The 26604-nt window shown below is 45.0% G+C and overlaps 1 protein-coding gene across 1 annotated transcript; it reads right to left on the bottom strand.

Annotated features, from left to right (window-relative positions):
* LOC117039619 (twist-related protein 2-like) lies at positions 1–26604 on the bottom strand. Its single transcript, XM_033136799.1, has 2 exons — positions 25797–26604; positions 1–345 (listed from the first exon to the last, which is right to left on the bottom strand). The coding sequence occupies exon 1, from the start codon at positions 26309–26311 to the stop codon at positions 25811–25813; it is 501 nt and encodes a 166-aa protein (XP_032992690.1). The 5' UTR covers positions 26312–26604; the 3' UTR covers positions 1–345; positions 25797–25810.

Here is a 26604-nt window from a genome sequence, read left to right on the forward strand (position 1 = left end):
CAAATTCAAAAATAAATTAGCTCATTGAAAGAGTTCTAGATATACATTTTGAGATCAGCTTGTTACAAGCAAAAGCAGTCTGGGGCCTGCTTTGAATCGCTGCCTCGCTTATGTCTGCAGTTCTTCCCAGAGTAATGGTGGAAAGTCTGGATTCCCCATCCTAGATCTCAGCTGGGCTCTCTTCTCTCCAAGAGGATGGTGATCACGTTTGGTCTCGTTTTTTGAGCTGGTGATGGAGAATCATACAGAGTATATGCCCTGAGTTTCTCTGGAGAAGAGTTCCTCTGTTGCTGCTCTTGGGTGAGGCAGAAGCATGTTACCTGCTGGCCACCTTCCTGAATGGACCTGGAGAAACACAACCCACAAAAAGAAATCAGTGGCAAACTCAAACTCACAACTTACAGGGGGTATTTGTATGGGAGAGGAACAAGCAGCCTGGCCTACAGAAGGTCTGTATTTATATTGGATGCAACAAATGCTATCTCCATGGCTCCCCCCCCCCCCGCTAAGCAGAACGGATGAGGCCATCTTGGTGCCTGGGTGTTCATCTCTCAGCAAGTAGCTCTTTGCATGGTAAACAAGTTTCTAGCCTCTACCACAATGGGAGATGGCAGGACTGAATACACTCAACCCGTCACATAGAAAACCAGTATGTCAAGAAGGGTAAGCTAGATTTCTCTGTGCACGGAGGCATTAAAAAAATCATTTGTGCCCTGGTTCGTTTTTTTAATGCCCTTATTGTTGGCTGGTATGCTATATTTTGCCTTTGGGCAGAGAACTGCATTAAGAAATGCAATGTGTAATAATAAAATTCCCTGTCTCCAGTCTGAAGTGATAACAATCAACTGAACAGGTTAAACTATCAGCTGTTTGTTCAGGGTAGTTTCAGGAGGTTAGGCCCAAACCTTCAAGGATATTGACATATGGAAGGCATTGGCCTGACCTGAAGGTCTTCCTCCCTTTTGCTTCTGTTGGAAACCCTTCAGGTCCAAAAGTTGCACCTTCTGATTGGCTGGCCTGGCTCATATTTAGTGCCTCTCTTTCCCCCAGTCCTCTCTGGGGCCTGTTCTCCAAAGGAAATTAAATGCATAAAACCCCTTTGAGATGAGAGAGCTGATCCTTTTGAACTGCATTTCCTTATTATTTAAATGAAAGCAGCTGAAAACCATCATCCTTCCAGGGATCACAAACCAGATGAGGATTATATATATATATATTGATCAGCAAGTCTTTGTAACTCTATCTTGCTTTTAAGATTTATCTGCTCCTAACGAGTGCTAAGTACCTACAGCTCTTTATGTTACAGGAATACTCCACTCTCCACCTTACATGTAGCACTAATGCACTGTGTAAAGATATCATCAAAGGTCTCTACACACCATCACACTCCCAAAGCCGGTCTGGGGTGGCAGGGCTGCCACTTATGCTAAGTGAAAGAGGCGTCCTTGCTTGCCTCCTTCTGAGATCCTCTCAGGAACCACCATCCTCATGGCCAGACCTGTACCATTAGGCAAAGTGAGCAGGCACACAGCAGGGAGAACCGTGTTTCTCAAAATTGGGTCCCTGGCTATTTTGTTGTTGTTCAGTCGTTCAGTCGTGTCCGACTCTTCGTGACCCCATGGACCAGAGCACGCCAGGCACGCCTATCCTTCACTGCCTCTCGCAGTTTGGCCAAACTCATGTTAGTAGCTTCGAGAACACTGTCCAACCATCTCATCCTCTGTCGTCCCCTTCTCCTTGTGCCCTCCATCTTTCCCAACATCAGGGTCTTTTCTAGGGAGTCTTCTCTTCTCATGAGGTGGCCAAAGTACTGGAGCCTCAACTTCAGGATCTGTCCTTCTAGTGAGCACTCAGGGCTAACCTGGCTATTGCTGGACTACAACTCCCATCAGCCCTGACCACTGGTCCTGCTAGCTAAGGATGCTGAGGGTTGGAGTCCAGCAACAGCCGGGGACTCAAGTTTGAGAAACACAGGGATAGAGCATCTGATTTCTGTGCAGAAGGTCCCCAGGTCAATCCCTGGCATCTCCAGAGAGGGCTGGGGGAAGACAGACTGTCTAAAATGCTGCCAGTCAGTGCAGACAATTACAGATGGACCAATGGTCTGAGGGATAGCTCAGTTGGTAGAGCATGAGGCACTGAATCTCAGGGTTGTGGGTTTGAGCCCCACGCTGGGCCATGATTCCTGCATTGCAGGGGGTTGGACTAGATGACCCTTGGGGGTCCCTTCCAACTCTACAATTCAATTATTCTAAGGCAGCCTCCCTGTGTTCCTAAGGTGTTTGAGGATAGAACTCTCTATGCCCAGCAGTGACCTCCCCTTTCTTTGCCCTGTAAGCTGGTCTGCTGCCCTTGGGGGTGATGGAAGATGCTGTCCCTCAACAGCTTTGAAGCAGTGGCAGAGCTTCATGCTCTGGCACCGGGGGTGGAGAGCAGGTGGGGGTGGGGCTAGCACGCATCCCAGGGGGCGGGGGACACGTTCTGGGGGCAGGGTGTGCCACATGCAGGGCGCGGTGCCCAGCGCAGGGGGGCAGCCGCAATGGAACCCCACCGGGATCACACTGCCGGGGGCGTGCGCCCTCACCCCCCCCTTCCTCCGCCCCTGCTTTGAAGTAAGAGTCAACCTATAGTTGACCTATAGCTAGGCTATAGTTGGAGCAGGGAACACTTGTCCTTTACCTCACAAAATCTTGCTTGATCAATAGAACAGTGTTCACTCTTGAGCAGATGTGGGGAATGGGCCCCCTGTGGCGAGGGGAGCAACATCTGGAGAGCCCACGGTTCCCTGCACCTGCTCTTGTCACACACAGCCAGGCCAAGGAGTGGGGCAGTGGGTGGTTTTTTTTTTTTGCTGCCCTATCTAATGTAAAAATGTTGTGCACACATAGACCTCTTTGCTTGTGATTCTTTTTCGCCAGTGGTGCCCAAAGTGGCGAATACAACAAAGTGTGTTGAAAACAGCCATAAGAGACAGATAAAACATCAGTAAAATAAGGTTACCAAACCTCCCCGTTTCCCAGGGACAGCCCCCGGATTTACAAATCAATCCCCTGACAAAATCCATCTATTTAGTAGTACAGTGGTACCTCAGGTTACAGACTCCACTAATCCAGAAATAACGCTTCAGGTTAAGAGCTTTGCTTCAGGATAAGAACAGAAATCGTGCTCTGGCGGGAGCAGGAGGTCCCATTAGCTGAAGTGGTGCTTCAGGTTAAGAACAGTTTCAGGTTAAGAATGGACCTCCAGAACAAATTAAGTACGTAACCTGAGGTACCACTGTAAGTTGAAAAGTGTCCCCGAATTCATTGAAAAAAATCTGGTAACCTTACAGTAAAAGCATCCTGTTGCAATGTTTGTTTGTTTGTGTATTGCATGTTGGCTAATGGGCCAAAAGTAGAGGAAAGAGAGAATAAGACATTCTGAACCTTTTGGGAGTTGCATGGGAGAAAGGATTTCAGCAGCTGTGCCTACCAGGCCTGCCTGAGGGTCCTTCCACAATGAAGTGGACTTGGGGCAGTTTCGTGCAGCATCTACACAACACCCTCATCAAAATGCCACCCTCTTTTATTTTCCAGTTGAATCTTGGTTAACTGTTTCCACCGAAAATCTGATTAAGTAAAATCTTGCTTGCTGAAGGTAACTAGAAGTGGGGCTAGCCAGATCTCTTTTGGCAAGGACTTGTGGAGCCTGGGATTGTAGCCACAGAGAAGGCCCCCAGCACCATAAATCATCAGCACCTTAAATTACTTGGACTAAATCATCAGCACAGCCACATCACATTAAACTACTTGGATTTTCTTTTCGCACTTTCAATGCCTGCTCCTTCCCATTTTTCCCTCTTGTGTCCCTCCTGGAATGCAAGGAAGGAGGAGAAATGGACCAGCTGATGAGCTGCTAAGGTGGCCAACTTTCAAGCATGCCAGTAGGGGCTGAACTACACATGACAGCCTTGGCTGGGTCTGCAGTCTGTAACTGACACCCTAAAAGCACAGTTGAGTGTTTCTCCTGCCATTGGTGTGAAAGGCAACAACCCATTTTTAAATGTTCTTATACTGTCATTATGCATCTTCAAAACAAAATAAAAAATAAAAAAATTCCTTCCAGTAGCACCTTAGAGACCAACTAAGTTTGTTCTTGGTATGAGCTTTCGTGTGCCTGCACACTTCTTCAGATACACTGAAACAGAAGTCACCAGATCCTTAAATATAGTGAGAGGGTGAGGAGGGATATTACTCAGAAGGGTGGTGGGAATGGGGGGTTGGCTGAGCCAATGTGTATCTGAAGAAGTGTGCATGCACACGAAAGCTCATTCCAAGAACAAACTTAGTTGGTCTCTAAGGTGCTACTGGAAGGAATTTTTTTATTTTTTATTTTGTTTTGACTATGGCAGACCAACACGGCTACCCACCTGTAACTGGAATTATGCATCTTGTGAGTGGAAGTACCTGAAGCCCAGTACTTCTTCCCACCATTTTTGTATGGCTGTGTGCATTTGGGAATGGGAACGGCTTCCTGCTTCCTTTCTCTTTCATTTATCTCCATACGTATAGAACACTTCCAGACGAACTGTTTGTGGAGAATTCATCCTGATTTGTTTACAGGGGTGTTAGACAAGGGTGGTTATTTCATGAGGATTCATTCTGGTTTGTTTGCTTGGGAAGGTTGGATGAAGTTGTGTCAAAGCAAACGTTGCCTCACACTTGCCAGTGCATTTCCATCCATCAGTTTCCTTACCACAAAACTCCCATTTTAGTGGAAGTGGGTTTGTTGAGCAAGACCTCCCAATAAACTATAATTGTGCAACCTGAATTCACTGGTGTGTGATTGGATTCCATCTGAAAAGAGTGGCAGTGCCCCCCCCATCCCAATCTTTCTCTCTTTTTCGTCTTTTCCTCCCCCAACAAACTATGTAGGAAAACCATGTCAGTTTTCACCAGTTTCTCCACCTACACCTTTTCTGCTTTCTACTGAAACGGGCAAGTTTAGGGGAAACAATGTGGATTTCCTTGATGCCCGTTTCCCTCCAAGTCTTCCTCTCTGCTTTCTCATGAAATTGATCAGACTTTCCTCAGTCTTGTCAGTTTCACTGCAGAGCTCTGTGCGTGTGAATGAAAGTGTTGGAGCAGGCTAGAAGGATACCTTTTGGGGTTGTACCCAAACTTAGATGCAGACATAGGAGCCATCTCCTAGGGGCTGTGGGTGGGGGCTTTGGCCCTCACAATGAAATATTTGAGTGGGCTGGGCCCCCACAAATTTATGGGCATTCCACTGCATCATGTGATTGATTATGCAGGGCAGGGCTTACTTGGGCCCCCACAATATTTTGTTCAAGTTGGCACCCCTGGATGCAGAACAGTGTGAGCCAAGTTCCCACCCAGGGAAAGGGAATGTGATGACACCTGAAGGCGGGAACAGCATAACTTCTGGATGGCGCCATGCACTTTTGGCTGAAGCTGCCTCTGTGGGCTTTTTCCAAAACTACAAAGCAGTGGCTTTTTTCTCCCTGACAGCTGAATTCAAAATCGAAAATTCTTTCTAGTAACACCTTAGAGACCAACTGAGTTTGTTCCTGGTATGAGCTTTCGTGTGCATGCACACTTCTTCAGATACACTTGTATCTGAAGAAGTGTGCATGCACACGAAAGCTCATACCAGGAACAAACTCAGTTGGTCTCTAAGGTGCTACTAGAAAGAATTTTCGATTTTGTTTTGACTATGGCAGACCAACACGGCTACCCACCTGTAGCTGAATTCAGGCACACTTAAAAGTGTTCCTCTGTTTCTTCCTAGCAGTTGGTTCCTGTGATGTACCGGAAACTACTTTTGAAATTCCCCATTCAAACCCAACTTTGGGCTGCTGATGGTGTGTATGTTTAAAATTCATGTTGTATATGCAGAGCACCCTGCTCCTCCCTCTGGATCACTACTTAAGTCACATTGGCCTAGCCAGCATGGGCAATGGTCAGGGATGATGGGACTTGTAGTCCAGCAAAATCTGCAGGACCACAAGCTCCCCACCCGTGACCCAAGTTTTGCTGGTTAATATCTTCCCTTGCAGATATTTATTTGCCAAATTCATGCTCGCCTCCTTTGAAGAGTGTGTGCACGCACACAACACACAGGCTCTGTGGACTGCCTTGGGAGCCTATTCACTTCAGGACACAATTTTTCACAAGAAGAAGAAGAAGAGGAGGAGGAGGAGTTTGGATTTGATATCCCACTTTATCACTACCCGAAGGAGTCTCAAAGCGGCTAACAATCTCCTTTTCCCTTCCTCCCCCACAACAAACACTCTGTGAGGTGAGTGGGGCTGAGAGACTTCAGAGAAGTGTGACTAGCCCAAGGTCACCCAGCAGCTGCATATGGAGGAGCGGAGACGCGAACCCGGTTCACCAGATTACAAGTCCACCACTCTTAACCACTACACCACACTGGCTTTCATGGCTTCATTCAGGTCTACCTTAGGGAGCATCTTCTCTAGACTGAATCCTCTTGCCATCACCTAGATCTAGGCCTTGAGCTGGATTCATTGGTTCTCTTAGGGCACAAGACCAGGGCTTTCTTGGGGATGCCTCCAGAGTTGGAAGTTTCGAAGGTTGGTTTTAAAGTTTCCTCAACTTTTGGGGAGGTGTGTTGAGCAAGACATGTGGGAATTGGACAGGAGTGGGCTGATGGTCCCAGAAGTGGTTGCTGGAAGACTGCCTTATTTTCTGGGAAAACTACCAAGTATCTCCTTTGTTTGGGAAATTACAGGTAAACAGCCCTCACAAACTGACTCACTGGGAAGTAGTTGGAGACTCATCTGGAAGGGAAGATCCAGTATGGCAGATGAGGAGCTTGGGCTGCAGTTTAAGGAGATTAGCTGATGTGAGAAGAGTAGGCTTTGGGCTGCCTGCATCATTTTGAAATGTGCTTCTCCCCACACTCAACCTGTATGCGTGGAATTCTATACAGCACTAAGTGGAATGTTTATGGGGGAACAAGGTCTGCCCATGCAGTGAGACTCCCCTCCATATACCTCCACCCTGTTTTAGGGACTCCTCTAAGGTGGTGCAATGGGTCAGTGTGTCTGATGGTTACCAAGAAGGTTGGTGGTTCAAGCCCACCCAGGGATAGCTGTGGGCAGGAGGTTGGACCACTAGATGACCCTATGAGTCCCTTCCAACTTATAATTCTGAGATTCCATGATTCAGATCCTATTTAGTGGACGTTTGGGAGGTGGAGAAGGGGGAAAGCCCCGTTGAACCCTGCACCATATTTGTAAATAAGTGCAACATTACAAAGTGCCAGTAGGCCACCAGTGGCAGCACCATATGTGAAGCAGCATCTGCTTTAACCTTTAGAAGATCTAAAATTGCAGACAAAGGAGATCCACATGTGTTTGTTCTCTCTTCTCCCCCCCTCCTTCCCTCCCTCCCTCCCTCCCTCCACCACCACATCTCCCAGTTCCAAAATGTCAAACTGCTCTTGTTTGGAAGAATGCCCTTAAAAGCTTGTAGGGTGGTCATCCAAATCCTAAAATTCTGCATTCAGCTGGGATGTGTATGTTCCTACTTCTAGTTACAGATAGCTGACAGTGTCTTCAACTCTCAGGGTTGGGAACTGTGATAGGAGAGGTATCCCTGTGATAGTCGTGAACACACATCCCAACCTTTTTTAAAAGGCTCCTGTAATATGCCAATGGGAGCAGAAAATCTGCTTGTCAGCAGTGCTGGGTTACCAAATAGGCAGAGGAGGCACCGGTCTATGGGCCCCATGCCTTTGAGGGCCCCCACAACAACAGATCAAAATAATATTGATTTGATATTGAAATTGGTTTACTAAAATTGTTGGTTAGTAAAATCCAGAACATATTAGGAGATAATTTGCGGGTGGGGGGCCCCCTGAGATTTTGACTGCCTAGCAGCTTCCACAAGGTTTAATCCAGCACTGCTTGTCAGCGTTGCTTAATTCACCAGGCCAGGTGGGGCAGAGCCTGGCTTGCTCTTTCCTTTTCAAACCAACTCAGCATTTTGAATCAGAAACAAAGTTTAAAATACAGGTTGTAAGAAAGAAGAAAGCAACAAGATCACTAACTAAGAAGGGAAAGGAAGTTGAGGAGAAGCTTGGTTCTCCGCAGTCACAGGAAATATTTAAGTTTCCGTCTGTCTGGTGTGGTCAGAAGCTCTTGCTGTACTTGCAGCAGCTTGAGGTGCAGTCAGTTGAGTAAAGCTTTTCACACTGTGAGATAAGCATCTGTCTCTGCTAGTGTCTCTTAGACACACAGTTACGGTGACCTTTTTGAAATGGCAATCCTGCTGCTCATCGCATCAGTGGTCACCGTGGGTGGGCGGTGTCCCATCAGAGCAGGGTTGTTGCTCCGACATTAAGCCTGCTTGCGTAAGTAATCCGTTCATGTCAGCAGGGGCTTTTGAGCAAGCGGGATGCGGGCAGATCGTTGGGATGGATTCACCGCTTAAATGTTTTTCAGAGTTTTCTCAAATCTCTTTGAGCTGAGACATGGGATGAAATAAATGAGTGTGCACACCATATGATGCCTCTAGTCGTGGGACGCTTTCACGTCCCTGAGTCTAAGGCTGAACACTGGTGTTGAAATTAGGAAGCAGTTGGGCAGAAATCCTTCTTTTGTTGTTTCCCCAGCTAACTATGTCGTGCTAGCAGGGGATTAAAAGTTGGCACAGAAGGTGCCCTCCGGATTTCAGTTGGCAGGGGATTCCATAGCACTGGGCCAATGATGCCAGAGGCTCGGTTTCTTGTTGCTCTCAAGTGAGCGCCACCAACTCAGGGAACAGCCAATGATCCTCCTCAAGATGATCTTAGTAACTGAGCTGGGGTACAGGGTTCAGGTGATCCCCAAGGTACACTGGACCTAAGTTGTTCGGGGCTTTGTGAATTAATACAAGAAGCTTGAACCCGGCTTGATAGTAAAGGAGCAGCGAGCGCACTTGCCACTTGTTGCAGAATGAAAGGAAACTGAACCCAAAGAGCCCCGTGCAGTTAAAATTCCAAAAAACAAAAAAAAACCCACCTAAAAAAATGCCACTAGCCCCAAAACACTGGATCAAATCGCATACAAATTCAAGTGCAATTACCTGTATAGTTGATTGGAGCTGTTGCACAACAAACCAATTACCCCAAAGATGGGAAATTGGTGAGGAAATGCACAGGATCACACTGGCTTTGCTATAAAATCCACCTAACCTCCCTGAAAACACATTCAAAGGAATGCTCATTAAATAGACAATACTGGCTAACCCCACTGCAAACAAATCAAGACTGAAGCTCAATAAACGGGTTGTCTGGAGGCACCTGCTGGAAGCACCCGGCTCTTTAAAGGTGATTCTGAGTCGGCAGAACCTGTTTGCATTGTCTGTCTACTTTGCTGGGTTTTTATTTTTTCTGACTGCTGTTGTTTTAGTGAGATCCCACTATTATATCCTGCTTCTATGTATTTTATTTTATTTTTGGACTTTTACTACCGGTATCTTGTTTTGTTGAAATCTTTTGCATTTCATATTTTAGCATTTTATGATTGTTTGCCACTTTAACCTAAAGTGCAATGTGTGAAGAAATACATATTAAAAGCATGTTTCCCCACCCCCACCCTCAGATCTTTTGAATAATTGTTTTGGGGTGGGGGATAAACCACATTAAGAGTTTTCTCAATGGGAGGCACATTTCCCCCCACCCTCCTCCATTACAAATGATATGTTGATTTGTTTATTTTAATACGCATTTTTGCTCTGTTCAACTTGTATGAAGTGAGGGAAAAGAGCTGCAGTTAACAAAGCTGGGGGGGCAAGGGAGAGTCACAAAAGGTTGAATGGAAGTTTGTGGGGGGGGGGACTGATGCTGTGGTTTTCCTTTTGGCCTGGGAGCCTCTGCAATGCTGCTGCCCTGGACCAGCCCACCTCAGACATGAAAAATCTGGAGAGCCTTTGTCCTTGATGGGCAGTTCTTGGAAAGAGGAACAAATGTGCCCCATTGACATTAAGGCTGGGGGGGGGGATCCAGGGAGAAATGCTTTTCCCAGTGGGGGGGGGGGAATTGGCAGAGGGGAACATTAAAAAATGTTCAGTAGTAGCGTCCCTTCTGCAAATACCAACTTTCAGGGAGGGGGTTGTTGGGGTGGTAGTACGGGGGGGGGGGCACACACCCACACAATTTGCCAAGAGCCTGATCACTCCCTTCCCATGAATGCCATTAAACAAGAAAACAATGTAGACAAGTGAAAATCAATCATGCATTGGAACACATGGAATAGTTTGGCCTTATGTGTAGCAATAACTCACACCTTCCTGCTTTCAAAAGCGAAATGCTTGGGATGCGAGAACGATGCACCAGCCAAGATTTTTGAAAAGCTCAACCTGGAAACCCGTCTCCCTTTTAATCTGCTTGCAAGATTTAACAACGCCAAAGTTGTGTCCCCCCCTCCCCGGCAAAAAAACCCAAGCCAGCATTTACTGAGATGGATGGACCCTCTTTGAAAACAGGCTTGGGTCTTCCCTTCTCAGTCGGCCACATCACACTCTTTCTCTGTCCCAAGAGAGACAGGGCTGCAGTACAGCTCTCTATCCTTTGCTGGTACGGTGGTCACTTAATGCACCACCCCAAAATGACCCTGCGGTCGCTGTCTTCCAGTGCCACAGCTCTGATTCAAATCTCTCTGCACCCTCAAAGATCATGTAGACCATGTCTGCTTTTCATAAGAATAAAATCGGATGGGTATTCTTTCCACTCACGGAGTTCCACCATAATGCAGTTGTTGAACAAGCGATTCTAACAGTGCAGCTTTAGGCATGGATTCATGGGACTGTCCAGTTCTTTAAAAATAAAAATAATAAAATAATAAAAATCTAGTCTTGTCGCCCTGAATGTTGAACAATGAACCAGGAAGTTCTTGGTTTAAATTGTCTCTTCCATAAACTTACTGGGTTCTCCTAAGCAATTTATTTATTTATTTTTATAATAATTTTTATTGGTCTTTCCAAATATTTTCCATCATAACATCAATTTAAAAATAAAAAATTTAAAAAACCCATTTGGCTATATAAGCCTAGAACTTCTCTCCTCCTCGACTAATGGTTTTCCAACTTAATCTCTAATATGCATTTTATTCTTATTAATATTACTATTAGCTCCTAATCTTAAATAAACAATTTGTAAATTACATTTAGTAATAAATGATAATTTAAGTCTACAAAGGTTCTTGTAACCCTATTAGTGATGTCAGTTGTTTACAGTTGTCTTTCAAATGCAACATAAATTTGTTCCAGTCTTTCAAGAAATTCTGGTCCTGCTGGTTCCGAATTTTCCCTGTCAATTTCGCCAGTTTGGCATAGTCCATTAATTTCATCTGCCGCTCTTCTTTCGATGGTATCTCTTCCTGTTTCCATCATTGGGCTAATAATATCTCACTGCAGTTGTAGCGTATAAGAATAATGTTTTGTTATGCCTGTGTATTTCTCTACCTACAATTCCTAATAGGAAGGCTTCTGGTTCTCCTAAGCAGTTTAATGATGATCCTACTGGTCAACCTTACATCTGTGCAGCAGCAGACCTGCATTTTTTGGGCCCTGGAGCTTGAATTGTCATGGGGGCCCCTTAGCAACCAACAAGGTTCTCTTCTTCAATGGGGGTTGTTGCATGACAGATCACAACACTTTTACAACATCTGTGCTCCTGACTCTCAAACCCTGGGATTGTTGAAATATATACAACAACAAAATTAATTTGAGTCGTGCGACACAAATTGGGTCTACTTCATGCGGATGAAGGTCGTTTGTGGGGCACCTCCAGGCAGAGGCATGGCATGGGCAAGTCTGGGGTGCCATAACCCCAGGTGCAGGGTTTTTTTATGGGGGGGGGGTATTCCTCACAATGTCATCCAGCTGGAGAGTGGGTGAGAAGGATGCAACAGGCATGAGCTGTGCCAACCCGCACTGTTTTTGTGAGTCTCGCAAAGTGGTGCTGGGCTTGCAGGGCGCTGTGAGTGCGCCCCTCAAAGCAGGGTGGCATTGGCTGGGCAGGCAGTGCAGTGCAGCCCCGCTTAGCTCCAGTGGGTGGGGATCGTTCCAGCAGTGCACTCTACCCCTACAACGCAAAGAATGCTCTGCCACTGCCTACAGGATCAGTGGGAATGAAGCTTTAAGCTTCATTCGTTTCATAGGAGACCTTCAAAGGAGATCTGTGAAGTGCTCTGAGCACTTTGAAGCACAGCGGAAGTGCTAAATATGATTAGCTGGAGTGGAACAGATGTTCAAGTAAAACATGCCGTATTGGGCTGACATGTATGATCAACAGCCACTCCCTCTTCTCTCGCCCCCTGCCTCCTTCCCCCAGTAGCCCTGGGAACTGTAGTTTAGAGGGTGTTTGGTATTAGCATAGCACCCTAATGAAACCACAACTCCCAGGATTCCTTGGGGTGCAGGGAAAAAACCTTAGTACCTAAACTGGTATAAAATGTAGCAGTGTAGACGTGCTACAATCTGGGCTGGGAGGTCCTCCCTGTTTGCCAAGCTCCCTTTTCTCCACCTCACCCTGCGACCATCTGCTTCCGCACAATCTTTCCAGCAGAGCAGCCATTTTGCTGTGCTTCTCTGCCTATTGTCCAGAGACGATCCCACCCTTAAACTGATCATCTAATCCATTGGTCCTTTTTTCTCTGCGCTACTCTTTTAGAATTAAAAAGTAGCTAGTGTCGCACTGAATTTTTTTATTGTTAACAAAAACAAACAACTAGCAGTGCATGATTTATAGCACAGAACCTAACTACTTTATAATATGATCACAGGACAGCCAGAAAGTATAAAACAATGCAGCTACAGAGGAACATGAATCATTCCCAAAATATAATTATAAACGAGCCTCTTGCAATAAGTATGTCTTCAAACTCAAGGAGAGGGGTGCTTGTTTTTGCTGGGTAATCTCATTTACATTGGGTCTAACTTGAGAAAAACCAACTCTCCTCTCCTCAACAGAAAAAGAAGCCTCTCTCTTTCCCAGTCTTTCATATTTGTCTGAGTTGAACATCCCTGTTCACAACAATATGTCATGAAGAACTGTAGAAGAGTAGCCAATGCTCTTGCTCTCATTTTGAAAAAGCATCTATCCACATTCTGCAAATAAAAAATTATTTTGATACTACACTACACTGAAAGGTTTAAATGTTTCTTTGATTGTCCTTGGATGTTCCCGCCACACTTGTCATCCTCTCCTGCCACATCCTTTGAGAACCACTGATCTAATCTCCCAGTTCACTAGATATCTAAAGCTGTCCTGAGTGGGGAAGCTTCTGACCTTCCAGAAATTGCTAGACAATGGCTCTAATAAGCCTTGGTCTTTCTGGCTGGGTCTGATGGGAGGTGGAGTCCTGCAACATCTGGAGGGCAAGATGTTCCCTATCCCTGATGTAGATGGACCATAAGCCCTCTGGGCACAGACTTCACATGTTCCATGCTCTGCACCGCCCCTTGCCGCAGGCTTGCCACTTCATTGCCCTTTAATATGTTGATTTAAAAAGAGAGAAAGGGCAGCTGTGGCTCCTTCCTGCCTGTTCCTTCCGTGGCCCTTTTGCTTGCCCCTTCTCGCCTGCCACGAAAGGTGGGGGGCAGGTGCCTGAGGGAGGGAGATCCTGGGTACACAGGCCATGGGAATGTATCCTAGTTGTGTTTAGCTGCTTGAGTCTGGCTAGCTGCATCAGGAGGCAAGGAGACCTCCTGCATCACCAAGACCACATCCCTCCAGAAATAGCAGGCTAGGGCTGCTTATATCTTCAGTCTAAACTTGCACAATGCGTGAGAGAGAGAGAGAGAGAGAGAGAGAGAGATTGGTATAGAATTCAGCATCCCTGTGGCTTGCCTGCCTAAAGATAATTGATATGTGAATCAGGCTAGATTCTGGTCCCACTGTGAAGGCTTGAATTGAGCTATACAGTGGTACCTCGGGTTACGTACTTAATTTGTTCTGGAGGTCCGTTCTTAACCTGAAACTATTCTTAACCTGGGGCTCACTTTCACAAATGGGGTCTCTCAATGTTGCTGTGCCGCAGGCACACGATTTCTGATCTTATCCTGTAACCCGAGGTACTACTTCCGGGTTAGCAGAGTTTGTAACCTGAGGTGTTTGTAACCTGAGGTACCACTGTAGTTTGCTGGAACATTATCTGTGAAACTTGTTTTGAATGCCTGGGGACAACCTGGGAATGTATTAAGCACAAGGACAAAACTTTCTGCCACCTGGTGCCTTTCTTCCATTAACTGCCGCCTGCCCCACAGACACAGGAAGCTGCCTTGTATCCCATGAGACCCATTGGTCCATTTAGATCAGTGCTGTCCACACTGACTGGCAGGGGCTTTCCAGTGTTCCAGCCGAGGGATGACTGGAATTTCACTTCAGAAGAAATGGTTTTTTTTTTTTGCTTTCAATCAAATGTGAAACCTGGAAAGGAGCCAGTGGTCACTTCCAGACAAAGCGAACATTGAGTAATCTCTCCGATTTGCTTTCACGGAATTTGTGCAGACGTTATACAACATCACTGCCGAGTGGTTTTTATCTTACCGCACAAAGTCCTACTTATTTCTTTACTGGAAATGGATCCGTTATGCAATAGCGCTGTTTGGCCATTGTTATTTATTGCAACGTAGCCTTTTTCTTTTATGGTGAGTTATGAAGATGCATTCTTATTGCGCAAAGGGCGTTATCGGCATCTACTTGAATATTTGTGTGTGATCCTGGCAGAAAGTGCTACAGTCCAGAAGCACCCACTAGCCTACGTTTAACAACAGCAGCAGCAACAGCAACACAACCCACTAAGAACCAAACCCAGATCCGAGAGGCTTTGGCTTCATCACACAGCGACAAGCCTAGACTTCTCTAGGGTCTGAGTTACCGTATATAGCAGCCCCTTCCCCGGTGCTCTGTCATGATTTCTGAGCACCATCTCATACACATGCTAATTCCTTCTGGGGCATTGGCAGTGACTGCCCTTTATTTTCATGGAACACTTGCTTTTTAAAACATTTTGGGTGGCATGGGTGATATTAAGGATTGATAAATATGCCAATTTTCTTTTGCCTCAGTTTCTCATCTTTTCAACCTTAAATTCAGCTTTCCACATACTGGCAGCCATTTGGTTTAAAAAAAATAAAAAGATAAACAAAACAACATGAAAACTTTGTCAGCATTTTTGTGTGAAGTTCTAATATTATTGAAAGCAATTTCAGCTAATGTAATGCATTTTTTGCATGGTGTTTTCACAAATGTATGCATTTTATGCACATTTTCCCTGAATATATGAATTTTGTACCCATTATTAGGTTGAGGAACTGCATTGCAAAATTCAGAACAAAATAAAAAAATAAAAAAAAATCCTTCCAGTAGCACCTTAGAGACCAACTAAGTTTATTCTTGGTATGAGCTTTCGTGTGCATGCACACTTCTTCAGATACACTGAAATAGAATGACTGAGTAATACCCCTCCTCACTCTCTCACTATATGTAAGGGTCTGGTGACTTCTGTTTCAGTGTATCTGAAGAAGTGTGCATGCACACGAAAGCTCATACCAAGAACAAACTTAGTTGGTCTCTAAGGTGCTACTGGAAGGATTTTTTTGTTTTTTATTTTGTTTTGACTATGGCAGACTAACACGGCTACCTACGTGTAACTGCAAAATTCAGAAAAGTGCAAATTTCTTGTGTTTGGGTTCAAGGAGTGTGGATTAGGTAGTCTCTTATTAAAATGCAAACAATATAGAATTTCTCCCACATCCCTAGTGGTATTAATATCTCATGGAATGCCTTACGCCATGTGCTTCTGTCCAGACACTGTGCTTGTCGGGAGAAACCTTTTGAGCAGAGCTCTGTGCTCTTGATGTCCACTCCAAGATAATCGGGAGCAAGGTGTTGCAGCACCTGCCTTATGAAACACCTTTCCTACTTATATTAGGCAAGCACCAGCCGTGTTAAGCTTCAGACTCTTGCTTTGGTCTTTTTCTTTTCGGGGGCTTTCCCTGAAATGTGACCTCAGAGCTATGTACTGTGATTCCTTTTATTCTGAATTTCATGATTGGTGTTATGCAGCTAAATTTTGCTCAGGGCAGATCTACTGGAATTAAATGACCTTAAGTTGGTTATGCTCATCAATTTCAAGGGGGTCTACTCTAAGTAACACTTGGTTGAATAGCACCCATTGTTGATAAGGTATGTGGTATTCTCTTATTCAGCATCACTTTGATATACAGTGGTACCTCGGGTTGAGAACTTACATTCGTTCCAGAGGTCCGTTCTTAACCTGAAACTGTTCTTAACCTGAAGCACCACTTTAGCTAATGGGACCTCCCGCTGCCGCCAGAGCACGATTTCTGTTCTTATCCTGAAGCGTTATTTCTGGGTTAGTGGAGTATGTAACCTGAAGCGTATGTAACCCGAGGTACCATTGTATAACTTGGGTAATAATTAAAGTATGAGAACAGTGAGCATGTGTTTGTGCATGTGCTGGGAGCATGCAGCAGGTGGGGAAATAGTGTTGCATTAAAACATTTAAGTTAAAGTGATGTTTGCCAGCCACAAAATGATATTTGCTTCCTTCGTGCTTCAATGAAGCATTGGCAGCATATGTGATCATGAAGGCTGGGAAGTGACTTCCACCTACGGTAATCTGGGCCACCTACTATTTGCTTTCCTTCAACAAGCAGGCTAAAAGTGGGGATGGAACTGGCCTTTGGGGACGCATGCTGTAACCAGGCATGCATCTTCTGAGACACTTTCCACACACACATTCCCAATTTCCTTGGGATTGTAGTCCAGTTTGCAGTTTGGGGTTAAGAACCTGTGTACACTTTATTGGCATTAAGCTCCATTGAACACAATGGATGTACTGTAGCAACAGGGTGATTTCCCTTCTCCTTTAGTTATTTATGGTGCAATCAATCATATGCATGCTCACTCAGAGAAGGGAAATCACCCTGTTGCTACAGTACATCCTATTTGAGGGCAGTTTCTACAAATTCCACCGCTTGATGATACAACATACATCCAGGGAATCCCACCCTCTATAGACCCCTACAGTACTTGTATGTGTAAGCTTTGTGCATTTTGGTTTGGGTTTTAAATCCAGTAGCAACAAATACCACGGTTAATCAAGTTAGTATCTATTACAGCTGTAGATCATTTCAAATCTGTTCTAGGGAAGGACCATCATTTGTTGGAAGAGCACCAGCTTTGCCAGCAGAAGATATCCGGTTCAGTCTCTGCCATCTCCACGTAGGGCTGGGGGGAAAACCTCACCTGAGACTCTACCACAGGGGTGGTGTACCCCCAGTCTGCATTTGGCCCAGGCATATACAGTATAAAGGCTGCAAAGCTCAAAAAGGTGCATAAATCAAAGTCTGGAAGATGTGGAGCTATATCAAAATCTCTTAACTTGGTGGGGGAGTTTGTTCGCCGTTAAATATTGGCATTACCCCTATTTACCAAGTTCCATCTTATTTAACATCACTCACGGTTGCTTCTCATCGATACGCCTTCATTAAAGCTAGGTTTAATGCTTTCCCATCAAACGTGCTGAGTCACAGATTTACTAAGGGCCAAGTTTCCCCCATGTGTGCCTGTGAAAATAAATCAACTGAATCTCTACAGCATGTAATGTTCAATTGCCCTATGTATAGTTCGATCCGTGCTAGTATATTAAATCTGATAATTCAGTCTTTTGCTGATAAGCCAGTTGACCTACGTCTTGCTTGGGTTCTACAAGATGTGGACCCTTACATAACCCTACAGGTTGCTAGATTCCTAACAGCCGTTATTTCGTATAAGAGACGAAATGGGATGTTAGCTGATTAATGAAATTATAAATATGTTTTCCAAAAGGAAATTAGTCACTGATTTTAGTTTGATGCTTAAATTTTAACTTTAAAATTTTTTCTGAGATATGCTTTTATGGAAATGTTAATATTGGTCCTTGTGAGTTGTGTTCTTTTTTGCGGCTTGTACGGTGCCGTTGTTTTATTTGATTCTCTTTTGTTTGTTCTGTTTTGTATTGTATTGTAAGATGGGCGCAAATGCCGAATAAACATCTATCTAGGCTGCAAAGCTACTTCTGGTGGCCTAGCAGCCTTTCCCAAAAAGGGGGAAATGTGCAAAAATCTTCTAGCAGCAGTGATGTGCAAGAGGGTGATTTCCTCCCTGTTGTAGTGCTAAGCTAGGAGGAGAGGTTCCTCTTCTAGCCCAGCCCAGCCCAGCCCAGTGCAGTGAAGAGGAGGACGGACAAGGTCTCTTGCTCTGTGGGGACTATTTTCTGAAGATCAAGAGACAGTGTTTCTGCTCCTCCCTTGATCTTCAGGGAACAGTGAGAGCTGCTAGAGGCGGCACTGAGCTAGATGCCAGGGTCTGGCCTAAAGGTACGTGAGGCAGCCACCTGGCAGCAGCTAGGCAGGTCTGGGTCTGTTTAGTACCTGAAAGGGTGGCCACCTGGGAGTCCAATGCATCACACCTTGAGTTCCATGATGGAAAGAGGCTGGGATACAAATGCAGTAAATTTAAATAGATGGCCCAGTGGTCTGACTCGGTATAAAGTAGCTTTCCATGTCCTGCAATGCAGGACTTCTCTAATCTTGTTCTGAAACTTTCTCCCAATGGTAACTTGATGGAATGCAAGCCTTGCTACATTTTGGAGGTGGCAGGGAAATGCTTTGCTTGCTCTTTCATTTTAATAGTGATCATGGATGGGTTAGGTGGCTCTGAATTTAGCTCACTGTGTATTGGTTTTTACATTTTTGTTGCAATACAGCTTCATCTTTTGTTTTTTTTAAAAACTGAAGCCGTTTTGCTCCTTGTGTGCTCACGGCCATGAGTTGTTTGATTGGCAGGTTTAAAAATGGCAACAGTCCAGAGGAAAATAAATTAAGTGGGAAAATAAATAAGCAAAATGCCACTTAGACCAAAGCACCCAGGTGATTAAATGGGAACCAGGTGGCATGTGGTTCCACCAACATTCCTTCTGAAAACATCTGAAACTCAAAGGTAGTGTAGTGAATCTGGGGTGAGCCCAGGACCACAAGAAGCTGCTTTCGACAAAGGCATACCGTTGGTCCACCTGTCTCAGTATTGTCTACACTAATTAGCAGCAGCTCTCCAGCATTTTGGACTGAGGTTTCTCCCAGCCGTACCAGGAGATGCCAGAAACTGGACATGGGACCTTTTGCATGCAAAGCAGATGTTCCATCTCTGAGCTACGGCTCTTCTGCTGCATGTTCTGAATTCTATATTGGTAGTCCAACCAAAGAGAGAGCAATGCAAGAAGTCTAACAAAGAAGCCACAAACAGAAAACTCATTCAAGTTAGTGCAACAGGACAATTTCAGTCTTTAAATTTCTTTGGCCAGGCTCCTGTAGATATTGATGAAAATAGGTCCAGTCAGATGAAATATCAATGATGATACGCACAGATGTTAATAGATGAAAGTATACGGCTTGACAGGTTAACTACGGTTACCTGTTCTTCCCTCTGTCCTGTCAAGCAGCAAAATCTGTCAAGCCGTATACTTTCCCCTGATGAGGTGAAAGTGCTTAATCTAGTAACTTTCGTGCATAACATCTTCAATATTTCATCTGATTGGACTTGCTTTCATCTATTAACATCTGTGAGTAACATCATTGATATTTCATCTGACTGGACCTATTTTCATCAATATCTACAGGAGCCCGGCCAAAGAAATTTAAAGACTGAAATTGTCCTGTTGCACTAACTTGAATGAGTTTTCTGTGTGTGGCTTCTTTGTTAGACTTCTTGCATTGCTCTCTCTTTGGTTGGACTACCAATATAGAATTCAGAACGTGGAATGGTTTGGTAGATTTGTGTGCGCCGTTTTTGTGCTGCTTATTGTATACTTATTTACCACGAGTATTGGCAGCATAGGTTTATTTTTTCAGCTTCTGCTGCATGTGGCACAGTGAAGGAGCCACAGGACAAGTGGAAAAGGGGACACTAATGCAGCACAGCCAAGAAGTCCTAAAGCACGACCTTCGCAAGTCCCATTGAAGTGAATGGGTGCTTCAGTTGGGGGACCAGGCCTGTGGCATAACTACAGCTACTAACACAGAAGTCTCCCATGGGTTGTGCAGCTCCAGCCTTTCTAACAGAATTACAAGAGCAGAAATAACTTATTTGCAGCATCCAGGAGCAGAAAGTGCTCCAAGATTTCCTGGCCTGATTAGGGGGCTTCTCTTTATTCCCCCCCCCCCCCCGTGTTTTGGATATGTGAGAGTTGCTTGCACTGCAAAAGGAAAAAGGAGGAAATGTGTAGGGTAGTAATGCCTCTGGTGTCTGCCCCAATCGGGTGCTGCTTACTCGGGTAGCAATACCCGAGATGGATCTGAGCAGGACCGAGGATTGTTCCTTATGCACTCACAGCCCAGCCAATGTTAGCTGCTACTCTCATTGATTCTAACGGAAGGACTGAGCACGTGGATCATGGGACTTACAGGCTACAAAAACCCAGTACATGCTAGATATATTTGGAAATTAAGCACTTTGCGCTGGCTTGCAAGGTGCCGATGATCATTGTCAAGATATGAAGTGAGAACCAACCTAGAGAAAACGGAAACCTCCATAGGCCATCAGTCTCAAGCTTGCATCAGTTCTTGTTGGAGAAAGAGGGCAACTAACTGTAGGCCAGCTGAGGGGTGTTGTCCTCCTGACTGAACGACCCTGGAGCTAATGTTGCCCAGACTCATCCTGAAGGTTGAGGGGCCAAGGGGAAAGACTCAGGTTGGTTAGATTCCACCCCCCCCCCCTCCACGCTTCATCTCTCCTTCCTCCGGCAGCAGACAATATTTTCCCAACATATAGCAGCAAACAAAAACTGAAGTCACTGTTGTATAATAAAAGGGGGCTGAGCGGAAGGGGGGGCATAATGAGAGGCTTTTGAGGTTATTGCCCTGTGGGAGAGAGTAGCCACAGGGTCAGAGATCAGGCTAGGTCTGATATACTTTCCTCTTTCCTGGTGATACTCTGCCTGCAGCAATCTCAAAGAGCAATCACCGTTTTCTTTGGCATTAATTGCCCTATTTTGTTTTCATCCCATCCCAGGGGCTTCAGCCATGGATGGGACATGCTAACCAAGAAGATTGTTCCAGCATGTGCAGAGCTGATCCTGGAGTGTGTGCTTTTGAATGTACACTTTTGTGGGCGATGCCACTGTCCGAGGTAAGATTTGGCATTTCCAGGGTTGCACCTACCGGTACATGTTTCTGAAATTCTTTTTTGGGGTGTTGGCAGGGTGATGCATCAAATTTGTTCCATTGACCCCACTAGGAGGACAGGGCAAACTACTTAATTCAACCATTTCTCATTATTTTGGTCAGGTTTTCAGGCTGCAGGTTGTGCAAAGAATTGGGGCCATTTCCTGTTTTCACAAGTATTGATTTTGATATATACAGGTGAAACTCAAAAAATTAGAATATCGTGGAAAAGTTCATTTCTGTAAACAATTGTTTTCATTAGCTACTGGAATTTAATATATGAGATAGACTCATGACATGCAAAGCGAGATATGTCAAGCCTTTGTTTGTTATAATTATGATGATTATGGCATACAGCTGATGAAAACCCGAAAGTTGAAATTGTTAATTTGGGGTTCTCATCAGCTGTACGCCATAATCATCATAATTATAACAAATAAAGGCTTGACATACCTCACTTTACATGTTATGAGTCTATCTCATATATTAGTTTCACCTTTTAAGTTGAATTACTGAAAGAAATGAACCTTTCCACGATATTCTAATTTTTCGAGTTTCACCTGTATATATTTGCTTGCTAGTTTTCAATTTGAAATCAAATGTTACCATTTTTATACAGGTGTTGGTCAGCTGCTTTGGGGAGCAGCTGGTCCAGAAAAGCAGGCTATATACTGAAGAAGTCAACAGAATGATTGGAGGTGGATGGGGTTGTCTTTTAAAATGTCAAGCAGGATTCTGCAGAAACCTCTCCTCACTTGGGGGGGGGGACAGACCTGCAAAATTGGAATATTGACTGTGGAATTTGTAGCACAATTCTGTGCAGCTTCACTTGGAAGTAAGTCCAAATGGGACTTAACTAACCATCTAAATGTAAGTAAGTCCATGGGACTTAACTAACCATCTAAATGTGTGTAAGATTTCAGCCTTCATTTTTGAAAGCTTCTATCCTTTCCGCACTTTCTTGGAGTTTTGTTAGCCCTAAAGTTCAGTGAAACTTAACTTTGGAGCAGAGGAGTATTTAGGAGGTGGCCTAGAGGGCCCATGTCTCAGGTCTTTTGCAGCGGACCTCGGATCTCCTGCCTCCCCTTTTTAAAAAGAAATATATATTTACTTCCCCTGTTTCATCCTGGTGAGACCCACCTGCCATTGCAATTTATCAGAGGCATCTATCCATAGAAATCAGCATATGCAAATATTATGCAGAGTTGTGCCATGGGCCTCCACCCAAAGTCTTTAAGCACTAGAAAGCAGAGTTGTAATATTCATAGGACTGGGCCACATAAATTTTGCTTGCTTGCTTTTTTCATAAGGCATAGGAAGCTGTTCCCGCAAAGAGAGATGCCTGGTCCATCCAGCTCAGAACTCTTGGCACGGATTGTCATTGGCTCTCCAGGGTTTCTGACAGAATTATTTCCCAGCACTATCTGGAGATGCCAGGATTTGTACCTTGGGACCACCTGCACAGAAAGCAGATGCGCCGCCACCACTAAGTGGTCTTCCCCTAAGCTTTCTAGTCCTTATGGTCGCAACACTATGCTTGCTGAACCAGAGTTCTGGCGACCAGAAGACTGGGCTTCCCTGCTCTGTCACATAGCTATTTGCATCACCTCATGATGTTTAGCAGGTGCAGGGAAACGTATGCAAAGGAAGAATAAAATGCAGGATAAATGATGCAAAAGAAGAGAGGTTATGAAATATTGCTTACTGTTGCATATCTTATATGGGTGAAAGAATTATGCTTTCCTTGTTGCAGAATTTTGGGGTACCTTAGTGCTAGTTTCCTTTTTTGTGTGTGTCTTGGCATAGGATACCTGTTTGATATGAATAAGTAATTCTTTAACTCCATAGGCAACCTTGGTGGCACCCAGGACCAGATTCTTCTTCCGTTTCTAAATGAGAGAAATCCAGGTGTGGGGGGGGCAGGGGAAGGGATCACAGCTAGTGAAAGTCTTCCTTAAAGTCCCAGCAGCCTTGTCGGGGTGTCAAGCAATGTAGCCAACTAGGGGTGTCTAAAACCTGCCTCAGTATTTCTGCCTCCCCACATGCTGTCTTACAATTATTCTGTTTTGCAATGCAGATCTGAATCATTGTTCTGCAGTGCATTTCATGTGCATCTATTAACTGAGGCAGGCATATCTGTGCACATGTTTCCTGTTCAAGAGCATAGAAGCCTTTCTCTCTCTGATTTGAATCATGTGCGTTTAGCTTGTTTGCGCAACACCCTGCAAAAAAATTTGGCTGGCTGTGTGTGGATCTGATGGTGATAATCGCAAACTGGCTCCCTGACTATTCAGGCTATGAATTTTCAGCAGGAAATGTGCAGTTTAATGCACCAAAACTGAGCCAATCATACCATGCAGCAAAGTGATGCAAGCTGCTTCGGACGGCTGAATTTTGGGTGCTTTTCAAGAGCAGCATTTCCCCAAGCCTGCCATGATTTTTTTAAACCATGTCCAAAGGAAATCACTGCCCTCTGCAAGAAAAGAATAGATGAAGGCAGGAATTTATGTCCAAATGGTTCAGTGAGACTTTTTAAAAATGTTGACCCTAACTGCAGAGGGAAGTGGGGTGGCATTTAAGGTCTACTTGAGGCAGCAAGGAGCGCTTAAATATTTGTGGCATCCCAGCTTAAAACCATATCTGCAGTGGTGCACTTTTCATCCATTTACAGGTAGGCAGCCGTGTTGGTCTGCTGTGAAGAAAGCTCATACCGAGAACAAACTTAGTTGGTCTCTAAGGTGCTACTGGAAGGAATTTTTTTATTTTTTATTTTGTTATTTCATCCATGTTTGTGATTACACATATGGAAGCAGGAGGTGCTAGGTGTTTACATTTATATAATGCCGAAAGTGTGGTTTTATTCTGAGGGAAGTGTGCATCATTTTCACACATAGAAATAATGTTATGTCTGTGAAATGGGAAGAGCAGAGCTGGCTTCTCTTGCAGGAACATGAAGAGGGTGACAAGATGGTTTGTGCATAATATAAAAAAAATCAGGATGTTTTTGCAAGTCATGTTATGAAGTGTGTTTGGGGCTCTGGCATGCCTGTTTGTCTCATTATGAATGTGTTTAATATGGAGGGGAATTGTGGGGGTTGAATGTACATTTCAGTGAGTGTAGGTTTTATATTTCTATCAGAAATGGATGAATGCAATCTGTCCCTGGTGATTATAAAGGCGATATGGAATGGGTCTGCCATCCAAACACAAAATAAAGATAAAACATTGTATACAACATTAGTCATACTCCCAAGTAGAAGGCATAATTTAGTCCTCTCGATTAATTTCAGTGGCTCTACTCTAAATATGACTGACGTTGGATTACAACCTACAGCCAAAACAGAAAGCAATTTGTACTTAATTCCCTATAATCCAGCTCTTCATTTAAAAGGATAAAAGGCATCTTCTGGGCCTGTCCATCTCTGAATTTATCTGGATTTGTGGGCAAGTCATTGGCAGGGATCGGTATCTGAATGGTGAAGTGAGACTTTACAAAAATGTTGGTCTCAGTGGGCAGAGAGAGAGAGAGAGAGAGAGAGAGAGAGAGAGAGAGAGAGAGAGACTTGGTTGGGGCTGGCACTACATCAGGCACAGAAAATGATGCATATTTGTGGCATTTCTGCTAACGTTAATACCATTTATAGAAATAAATGGTTCGTGAAATTTGAATACACACAGACATGTAGCTTAATCAAACACCAAAAAATGCCCAGCTGACTTCTCAAGCATGTTGGTTTCAGCCGAGATCCAGCACCTGCTTGGCATACCCAGCAGTTTGTGGTGGATTTTGCTACTGAAATCCAGGAACTGCTCAATTTAGGAAGGACCAAAAAAACACCCAGGCCTATTTCTAACAAAAAAAACAACCCAAGTTGCTGACCCAAGTTTACCTCCCCACCCCCACCCCAGGTTCCATGCAAAGTGCTGCACAGTCATAAGCATCGTCTTTCGAATGCAAGTCCTACCAAATGCAGAGGGGCTTACTTCCAAAGAAGTGTGCTAAGGGTGTAGTTCTTGTATCCCTACTCAATCTCTTTATGAAATGCCATGGGATTTTTTTTAGTTTTTGTACAGGGGACAAATGACAGTGTGCACATTGTTTTATGCTGGTGTCTTAGAGAGAGGAGTCATTTGCCTGTGGTGTGGTTATTCCTCACTCGCTACCTTCTCCTGGCAAGCAGGTCTGGGGACCAGAAGTGACTGCGGGATAAAAGAAAGGCACGTGTCCATCGGTTGCAGGAATGTGCCACTTTCAACTTCCACATTGTCTCTGTGTAGTCTAAAACTGCTCAAATCTAAAGACCGTCAGGGTACCATGTTTTTTCACCCTTCTGACCAGAAAGCCCTTTTGCCTAGTTGCAGATATCTGGGAGCTGGTTATGGTTGTTCACTGGTGATTGGAAAGATATTTTGCACATGCCCAAAGTAGTGCTTTTTTGTATGTACACTATAACTTTTTACAGTTAAAGAGCAGTCTGCAGCTAACCATGCCCTGGTCTTGGGATTCAGCCTAGAGAAGAAGCGCAAGGTAGGAGAAGAGCATGGAGCAGGACATACCTTCCCGGCGGGTCTCAGTGGGATGCTGACATGGACCAGGCCCCTTCCATCCTCCAGACGGAGAAGGCGTAGCTGAGCCTCTCGTGGGCCAGGTAGTTGCAGCTGGAGATCTTGTGGTCGAGCTCATCGCTCTGCAGAACCTGGTAGAGGAAGTCGATGTACCGCGCTGCCAGCTTGAGTGTCTGGATCTTGCTGAGCTTGTCGGAAGGCAGCGTGGGAATGATTTTGCGCAGCTCAGCGAAGGCATCGTTGAGCGACTGGGTGCGCTGGCGCTCCCGCACGTTGGCAATCACCCGCTGCGTGTGCATGTCCTCGAAGGTCTGTGGCACGGGGCTGCGCTTGCTGCGCTTGCCCTGGGGCGAGGGGGCACTGCACTCCTGCAGGGGAGCCGAGGCCAAGGGCTTCCCCAGTTGGGTCCTCTTGCGCAGGCCTTTTTTGGGGACCCTCTCGCTCTCCTCCTCGCTGGTCACCAGGCTACCCTCCGGTGAATCTGGGCACATGCTTTCCTCTTTCATCCTTCGCGAAACGCCTTCCCTTCCCTCTCAGCAGACGCGGCAAGGACCTGGATCTAGCAGGCCGTGGTGCATCCAAGCCAAGGCGACCTGAGGTTCAAATGGGGCAACCTTAAGGGTCGGACCCTTCCCCCCCAAAAAAGCCCCACGGCTTCCAGAGCGGCAGAGGCTTTCTGAGTTGCTCCAAACTTCAAGGATCTGCTTATTCACCCTCCTTTCCCTCCACCCTTCCTAAAGGGCTAAAGAGAGGAGGGACGTTATGAAAATGTTCATGCCCTTTACGGATAGGGTAAGGC

Source organism: Lacerta agilis, chromosome 2, assembly GCF_009819535.1.
Source record: "Lacerta agilis isolate rLacAgi1 chromosome 2, rLacAgi1.pri, whole genome shotgun sequence".
Taxonomy (NCBI): Eukaryota; Metazoa; Chordata; class Lepidosauria; order Squamata; family Lacertidae; genus Lacerta; species Lacerta agilis.